Genomic DNA, 8,573 nt, shown 5'->3' with positions numbered 1-8,573 from the left:
CCTATTGGAAAAAGTACCTGCAATCAACTTAAAACATAAAAAAAGAGGTTGTCTGTAAAGCAGAGTTCGTAAATATTTATCATTGATGAGTAAAATATCCCTCATTCAGCTGATAAAAACTCAATTCAGTGCATTTTGTTTTGAGTTTTTCATTTCTGCTTAAAACCAAACAAGAGAGCATCAGTTATTTTTTGAAAGAACGAAAAAATCATTTATTAACATTCCTCTTTCGAAATTCTTTTAACATGCGCTCTTTGAAAGCATCGACCGAATTGAGTGTTCGCTAGCTTATTCTCTCCTCTCAGATAATTTAAAAATGATAAACTCTCTTCAACAATAGCAATCATTTTGTATGCTCAGTGAGTTTTCTTTGAAAGCATCATTTTTTATCACTCTTTTATATTGACACATTTTCCTACTTGAATTTCTATCGCCGTTAGTTTTTATTAAAGCATTTTTGTGGCTAGTTTGCGTTTGCACGTGTTTTGCGAGTATAAAAAGTATAAAAAATGGGCAGATTTTCTAGCTATTTATCAAATTGAATGAAAGTTTATTCAAAAGTACAGATTTTGACAAACCGAACGTGGATCAGTCTTAAATAATATATTTAATCGACTTTCATTAAATTCAATGGACCTCAACTTTTATGAATTTTCTTTTACTTTCTTTCTTTGAAATGTTTATTTTCATATAAGTTTTATTTATTATTTATATTTAAAAAAAATAAATGAAATAAACTTCACTATTCTCGCAAAGTATTACTTTCATTAAATAAAGCAGAAATTGGTTAGGGTATGCTTGAAATGCATATTTATAATCGAGCAATGCCAAAAGGGACAATATTGAATATCAAATTACTTATCATTGATAAATTCATATAAACTTGAGCTCAAATAAAGAGCGCATCATTTACAAAACTCGGAGGATGAAAACAAAACGAATGCTCACAGAACGACGAGCACTCTTTGTATACAAACAAATGAGTAATAAAAGTGTTTGAGGAGTTTGCGCAAGATAGATCCTCTCAATGATTTACTCAGAGAATATTTTGTATGAGTTGCATTGCTTTTGGTGATAGCTTGAAAGAGTAGGAGCGAATTTTGAGCGCTCTACGCACTCTGCTGTAAAGTCGGTTTACTGACGATAGTTTAACGTGACAACGTCATAAGAAAATATTGATGGAATGGTTGCGCTTTTCAAAACAAAATTTTAATTTTATTTGTTTGATAGATATTTTGTATGGATATAGAGGAGGAGGTAAATGGAATTGCAATGGAATAGGTCAAGTTACATTTACACAAACGTGAAAAATGACGAAACATTTATCAAATTCATGAAAGATATCTTCAATTTCGATTGTGCATCAGACGTTAATAAGTCAACAACACTAAGAGGCACCATCATCGATTTGCCTTTTTCAAGACACTTTACACTCGAAACACTCCCTTTCATTTCCTACTTTTTCTATCACCGTCCTATTCTCAACAGAGAAATGGTTCATTACCATGCACACAGGAAGAAGGCATATGCAAATACAAGTATGTGAATTTATATACCTACATATGCGCATATACATACATATATATGCTCACTCAAGTAGGACAGAGCCAGATGTCGAACGTTGCCGAACGCGGGGGCCGATTGTGCTCTTTGTCGTTCGTTCCGCGCTCTCGCTTGCAGTTCAAGCACATTAGCTTACATTTGCTTGCGTACGGAATAGATTCGTATATTTGATATGTCCATATGACTTGTATGCATCTTTACATATAGATTTGTTCTTTTTGAAAATTGCGCGAAATTGTATATGTATATGCATGTTTATATACATATATTAGTATACAACATATCTTATAAGGTATGTATATGGTAAATATTACCATACATTTTTTCCTTCATATATAATAAAAAAATTAATAATAATAAAATTAAAACAACAGGTATTATTAACAAACTTGGTTTTATTTTAAATTCTTCAAGTAAATCAAATTAATAATAATCAATAAGAAGGCATATGCAAATACAAATACGTGAATTTATATTATATATGTACATATGCGCATATACATACATATATGTATACGCTCACTTAAATAGGAGAGAGCAAGATGTCGAACGTTGCCGTTCGTTTGCTTTGTTCGTTCCGCGCTTTCGCTTGCAGTTCATTCAAGGTAACGGCAATGAGCAAGGTAACGACAAATGAGCAAGGTAACACTAATGAGCTAGGTAACGACACATTTTTTCGTGTGTGCAGCCCGCTAAATCGAATTATAAGATGTTATCACGTCAAAAATAAGTTTCTATCAAACTTATTTTGAAATGAAATATTCTTTCATCAAAATTTTCTTTCATATCGCAATTACTATTCGTATCGTACTACAGATTAAGCGCCTTGTTTAGGTTGATGCACCCCTACCGCTAGATGTTGTCTTAGTGGAACACCGAGCAGAGTCACTGCGGCCAAACACAACCCATCGCAAACGCAATCTTGTTCGCACGAAAGTCGAAGAGAATCATACATCTGTGAATTCATGGGATAAAACAAATTTATTACTTGTACGTATATTATATAAGTAGGTATTATACTAAGTACATACACATGATTAGCAAACAAAAATTACTTAAAGTTCATTTCATTACCTCATTAAGTTCATTTCATTACCTTATAGTTTTTAATTACAAAATACAGGACATACCGTCGGAAACGAAAAAAGGAACTATTTTTACTAATCAATCCCAAAAAGTTTACTACAATAATAATTATTAAATTCTTATGTTCATGATGGCCATTAAAATTTAAGGCTTTTTCTTTCGCCGAACTTCAATATACCAGAATTCAATCAAATTAGTTATATTTTATCATTAAAATAAGGTCATATTTGCTGGATAATATTTAAATCCAAGAAAACATAATTTATCACAGCACCTTTATATATCTTTGGAAATACATAGCACATATTATTTTTGAGTTTTAGTTCTTAAAATATACATACTATATATTCGTCGATGTTTGTTTTGGGAAAACAGGAAAATTCAATGATATAAATAAGTTCATTTGGAATTTTTACAAAGTTATTGAATATGAGATCAACGTCAATTCCGGATGATCAAGTCTAACATCGCGAAACTCCTCCGTAAAGGTCAAAATATAGAAACAGAAGATAGTAGCCATAATCCACTCCGATATTGAGCTTATTACGTGGAAATACCAGCCACCATCCGAAGGATACCTATAAAGAATTAATTTAAATATCAAATCTACAGAATTCTTCGTTACCGTTAGCCTTTCGTTACCATTGCCTAGGATTTTCGCCTTTGAAAAGAATATGTGACATAACCCCAGTAACGGCGATCAATATGAATAGAACGGTGCAGCAAATGGACATTCCCAAACGAATGTGAGCGTATAATTTCGTACTTGCAATCGGATAAACCATGTACGTAATTAATGCCTGCAACCAAAAGAATACTGTGCCACAGCCAAAGCAACAAAATGCACCGGTAAAGTGTACGATGCGTACATTAGTTTCCTGAAAGTTTCCAACAATGCTTATGCCCAAACAAGAAGTTAATCCAAACCAAAATGCAATCTTATTGTAATGCAGTAGTAAAGAGCCCAAATCGGGATGATGACTGTATAGTTGCTGAATTTGTCGGTATCGTATATAAATTGTGATGCCCACTGGAAGCAATCATGAATTAAGGCAGAATAATTCGATAACGTTATCATAGATATGTATACATATATACGTATTCTCACTTACATAGGATGCTGCCAAAATTTATCAGCTGCCCAAATACGCAACTTTCTGGGGAATATGTGGCATCATCACTGATATATGGCACTGTGGGCACTACGTGACCCTGAAGAACAGCAGCGATATAACTAAAAGACAAAACAAAATCAATTTATGTAAAAAATAGAAAAGCAATGCATGATAAAAGATAAGGACAAGTGGACTGATGTGTATAAATTTACAGCAGATGTTTCATGTTATGCCCCACCCAACTGTTTTATTATTTTGTGAATGCATTTGATATACGAGTATACCGATAAAATATGATTCATATAATTAGATTTTATAACAAAATCAATTTCGCTAATGTTTATACAAATCGACTTAACAAAAACTTGCAACGCATTTCCATTAAGTGCTTTTAGTAAAAAATTACTTACGTTCCTAGAAATGTAATCTGAAACAGTAAAAAAACTGCGACCGGGAAAAGATATATATATGACATTTTCCAGGATATTTTATCAGTAATGAGAAGATAAAAGTCAACTAAATCTGCAGTCTTGTTTATTCTGATCAGAAAAATAATAATATCCAATAGAGTTGCCAAGAACATAGATATGGAACTAAAATCGAGCTGCCACTCTGTTTTGTAAGTACTAGAATTGTAGGAATAAAAATTCGATTCTTTATTAATTTTTATTGAACATATCGCACTTGTTACGTTAAAGCGTAACAACTCAAAATCTGAACATTTTCAGTAGAGACGAAAAACTGTTTCCGTAAATATTAATAATATATTACAAGGAAAAAATATGTAATTGCACGAAAATATCATTAAAAACAATATAACGGTTGTTTCATTCTTATTTGTTTAGTAGTTGCGCTAAAATAACAAATTTTTGAGTTGTTACTCTTTTCCTGAAATTTTTTTATACACTTAGTGGTGTTATTTTGAGTTGTCTCTGTTTAACTGAAAAAATAACCCGTAACTTAAACAAACTTAAACAAACCGTTTGGTTGTAAACAGGCACAATTCAAAATGTTACACTTTATGTGACACAAATTTGTTCAAACACTTGGAGACAACTAAAAATGTAATGAGAAAGTCAAAGAAGTCATTCTGAAAACAAAGGGAGAGTCATGACGGTTTTTTTAACGAAATACTAGACAAATCACTGAACGATTTTTACAGTGGGTAGAGATGACCACTGTACATTGTTTTCTTGCAAAAAACTAAAATTTGGAAATTTTGAGTTGTTACGCTTTAACGTAACAAGTGCGATATGGTAAAATTATAAAAAAAAGTTGGCTTTCATGCTTATTAAAAACGTACGGAAAAAGTTAGAAAAATTCATAGGTCAAGTTCAAGTAAATCTGTACGCAAGTAGGTAGTAAACAAATTAAAAAAATCTTGTATTTAGTTTTAGATCTTTTTAAAACTAAAAAAAGATTTTTTTAGAACGGCATATTATTTATTTCAATTAATGGCGGCCGCCATAGCCAAATGGAGGTTAGTGCGTGGCTACCATTTGGGAGCGCATAGGTTCGAATCCCCGTACATGAAACATCGAAATGAAGAAAATTTTTTTTATAATAGCTGTTGTGCATCGGCAGGCAATGGCAAACCTCCGAGCGTATAAAGCTCTTCAAAAAAAATATATGCCATTCAAAGTCGGCTTAAAACTGAAGGTGCCTCCATTTGTGGAACCTCAAGACACACACCACTAATAGGAGGAGGAGCTCGTCCAAACACTTACAGACGTGCACGTTGGCTTTTTATGCTGATAAAAACTGTACGCAAAAAAGCCGGAGAATTCAAAGTTGAAGTTGTGAACTTTTATCGAAAGTGCAGTAAAACAATCAAAAATTTATTGTTGTTAAGAATTTCTGTTAAGAATTTTCTAAAACTAAAAGAAAAAATGTAAAACAGCTTAATATTAATTCTGTATATTTTTTCTTTTTTTAATTTGCCTTTCTAAAACACTTTGTAAAAAATTAGATAGCACCTTTCATTTAATGTTTATATATTGGTCGGAATTCATTCAATTTGGTTGCTTATAAATCTTTCCAGCATTGCAATAATTGGAAGCGTCTAAAAAAAAAAACAAAAAAAAAAAAAAAAGCTAGCGGTTCATACATAATTACATATGTATCGTACACAGTTTTTATAATAATTTTCTTCTTGCGTAGAGGGTCTTTGGGTAGACGTCAAGAGAATAACACCCTTACCATTTCAGCGCAGCCATTTACAACAAAAATTGATTGCCAAGGCAGCTTTTTCGATCTGCGAATCAAAACCCATGACAGTCGGTTCTACATAACCGGAACGACGCGGATTTATATCCGGCCAAGGACTGTTACTTCAGCAGCATTTCCCGTATATATATGGAGAATATTTATGCTGCTACAACAACAACAACCTGCTAATCAAGGAAATCGGGCAGGTCCTGTAATTCACTTTCGAGTGAATTTCATTGAAGTTTCCAACTGCACTCGAACCTGCCCGAATTTCTCTTATTTTCTACAAAATATAGGGTTTTTTAATAGGTGCGCTTCAACTTTTTTCCGATAGGGAGGGCGAACGACGCAATATTTTTTATTTTTCGCTTGTCATTTGTAAACTTCATTAGTATACATTTCATCATGGAACGCTACACACTTGAGCAACGATTGCAAATCGTGCAAATTTTTTATGAAAATAATCGTTCTGTTTCTGCTACTTTAAGAGCATTACGGCCATTTTACGGTCCATTTAACAAGCCGTCCCGTTTTGGGGTTATGTGAAGTCATTGGTCTACAGTAACAAGCCGGCGACGATTTGTGAGCTCAGAGCCAATATTGAACGCGAAATTGCTGGAATTTCGGCCGATTTATGCAAAAGAAATCGAATTTCATACTTAAATGTATATGTTCAAACTCGATAATAAAAAAAAAATTAGTTAAAAAAGTCAAACCGTTTGTGTTTTATTCAAAAAAGTTCAAAAATTGAAGCGCTCTTACTGAAAAACCCTATATTTAAGTTTTTAGTCAGACGGCTTCACTTTTTGATTTTAATAACTAGTCTTATATTTGTTTATTCCTTTGTTTTTCTTTTAGAAATTATATTTAGTATTTTTAATAAATTGTATTAATTTAGCGTCTCTCTCGGACTGGCATTCATGTTCGAAATCCATTAGAATTTTCTGCATATTAGCAAAATCATTATTTATGATTTTGTGTGTTTGCTTTACACGAGAGAGAAAATCATCAAATCTACTATCCCTGTAAAGATTTTTGCCGAAACCTGTCATAAGAAATATTATTATTTACAAATTTTCTATATTTTCAGAAATACATACTCAGTGATGGTTTTGCAACATTGGAAGTATCTCTCATCTTATAATTTGCGTTGCTGGTAATGGTAGCTGGAGGTGTTTGCACTGGCACTGGCGCTGGTGCTGGTGGTGGGGCCGGTGCCGCGACAACTGGTGGCGGAGGCGCTGGTGGTGATGTTGGAGACGCTGGTAACTCTGAATAGGTATGTATCTTAACTTCTTTGTCCACGAATTCTGCTATTGTTGGTCGGAATTTTTCAGGTATTAAAAGCAATCTTCAAAAACATGATAAAATTTTTAATCATTAAAAAGTATTTAAAGGTAGCGTTCACATCTGGCAGCATAGCATAGAACATACAATGTAGGATTTATTTTATTTACACACACATTTATAGTTTGACTTGATTTTATTTTAAACAGTAAACTTTACCTCAATCCTTCTATATACATAGATATGCTATCTATCATACTGACCTCTCGGTATTACCACGCTTGTAACACAAATAAGCCGACTTCATTTGGAACCATTTCCGACGTATCTGTGCAGCCGATTTGTTGGGGAATCCTCGTTTTCTCATCTTATTAGCAATTAGGATAAAAGTGTAATTTGTCGTTGCAGTGGTTCCTTGCACGTTGTACACTTCACGCAACAAATTTAACATACATTCGATTTCTGCGGAAATCCAGAAATTCCGCCTTAATTTTTCAACTTTCATCTTCTCAACTTTGTTTTGTTTCGCCGATATAATGTTTTTGTTAAAGATGAGCAGCTTATACCGACAACAAGTGCTACAACAACAACAATCGGTAATTTACCACTCGACTTATAAATATCGGATAGGGATGCCAGTGCCATTACATTAGCATTTTCTGCAACGTACTTTTAGTATTCCTTGCAAGAAACAAACAAAAAAATAAAAACTGATATGTAAGCAAATAGTCATTTATGTAGATCGATGAAAAAAATCAGATAATAATTACTTTGAACTTCGATCCACGAACGATTTTAAGTTCAATAAAATACATTGTAGAGTAAAAATTTAGAATAAATATTCTGTTTTTATTATAGACATGCGTTTTGCAAAAATAAAAAAAAATATGATCAAATAAACAGAAAGTTAATTAAGTAAGGACACGTAAATTCGGTCCGGAATGAGCTTAACACGCACATTTTAATAAAATTTAGTTTGCGTTGGTTGTTAATTTTCGAAATCGAACAAACTCATGGCCAATGAGATTTATAGCTTGTAACATCAGAGGGCGGTCGTCGCAGCTGAATGGATTGGTGCGTTACTTTCGTTCGGAATTCAGAGAGAACGTAGAGTCGTATCTCGACGAAAGACCAAAACGAAAAAAAAGTTTTTTTCTAATAGTTATCGCCCCTCGGCAGGCAATGGCAAACCTTCGAGTGTATTTCTGCCATGAAAAAGCTCCTCATAAAAATATCTGCCGTTCGGAGTCGGCTTGAAACTGTAGGTCCTGCCATTTGTGGAACAACATCAAGACGAACGCCACATATTGGAGG

At 33.1% G+C, this 8,573-nt stretch overlaps 2 protein-coding genes across 2 annotated transcripts; both read right to left on the bottom strand.

Annotated features, from left to right (window-relative positions):
* Positions 1-2,824: 2,824 nt before the first annotated feature.
* Positions 2,825-4,329, bottom strand: LOC129249104 (DNA damage-regulated autophagy modulator protein 1). The gene is made up of 4 exons (XM_054888737.1): positions 4,175-4,329; positions 3,762-3,883; positions 3,292-3,679; positions 2,825-3,227 (listed from the first exon to the last, which is right to left on the bottom strand). The coding sequence occupies exons 1-4, from the start codon at positions 4,237-4,239 to the stop codon at positions 3,062-3,064; spliced, it is 741 nt and encodes a 246-aa protein (XP_054744712.1). The 5' UTR covers positions 4,240-4,329; the 3' UTR covers positions 2,825-3,061.
* A 2,441-nt stretch (positions 4,330-6,770) lies between these two features.
* On the bottom strand, positions 6,771-7,827 carry LOC129247862 (uncharacterized). Its single transcript, XM_054887219.1, has 3 exons — positions 7,523-7,827; positions 7,073-7,323; positions 6,771-7,017 (listed from the first exon to the last, which is right to left on the bottom strand). The coding sequence occupies exons 1-3, from the start codon at positions 7,762-7,764 to the stop codon at positions 6,827-6,829; spliced, it is 684 nt and encodes a 227-aa protein (XP_054743194.1). The 5' UTR covers positions 7,765-7,827; the 3' UTR covers positions 6,771-6,826.
* Positions 7,828-8,573: the final 746 nt, after the last annotated feature.

This window comes from Anastrepha obliqua, chromosome 5 (assembly GCF_027943255.1).
Source record: "Anastrepha obliqua isolate idAnaObli1 chromosome 5, idAnaObli1_1.0, whole genome shotgun sequence".
Classification (NCBI taxonomy): Eukaryota; Metazoa; Arthropoda; class Insecta; order Diptera; family Tephritidae; genus Anastrepha; species Anastrepha obliqua.
This window is presented reverse-complemented; position numbering and strand designations above follow the sequence as displayed.

What these genes read in the sequence shown, in the direction of transcription:
- LOC129247862 (XM_054887219.1), bottom strand. Translation starts at nt 7,764, where the DNA reads ATGAAAGTTGAAAAATTAAGGCGGAATTTCTGGATTTCCGCAGAAATC. An exon ending in AAGCGTGGTAATACCGAGAG is followed by an intron (nt 7,324 to 7,522) that starts GTCAGTATGATA and finishes ATGTTTTTGAAG; the next exon opens with ATTGCTTTTAATACCTGAAA. An exon ending in TGTTGCAAAACCATCACTGA is followed by an intron (nt 7,018 to 7,072) that starts GTATGTATTTCT and finishes TTCTTATGACAG; the next exon opens with GTTTCGGCAAAAATCTTTAC.
- LOC129249104 (XM_054888737.1), bottom strand. Translation starts at nt 4,239, where the DNA reads ATGTCATATATATATCTTTTCCCGGTCGCAGTTTTTTTACTGTTTCAG. An exon ending in CAGATTACATTTCTAGGAAC is followed by an intron (nt 3,884 to 4,174) that starts GTAAGTAATTTT and finishes TTTGTCTTTTAG; the next exon opens with TTATATCGCTGCTGTTCTTC. An exon ending in GGCGAAAATCCTAGGCAATG is followed by an intron (nt 3,228 to 3,291) that starts GTAACGAAAGGC and finishes AATTCTTTATAG; the next exon opens with GTATCCTTCGGATGGTGGCT.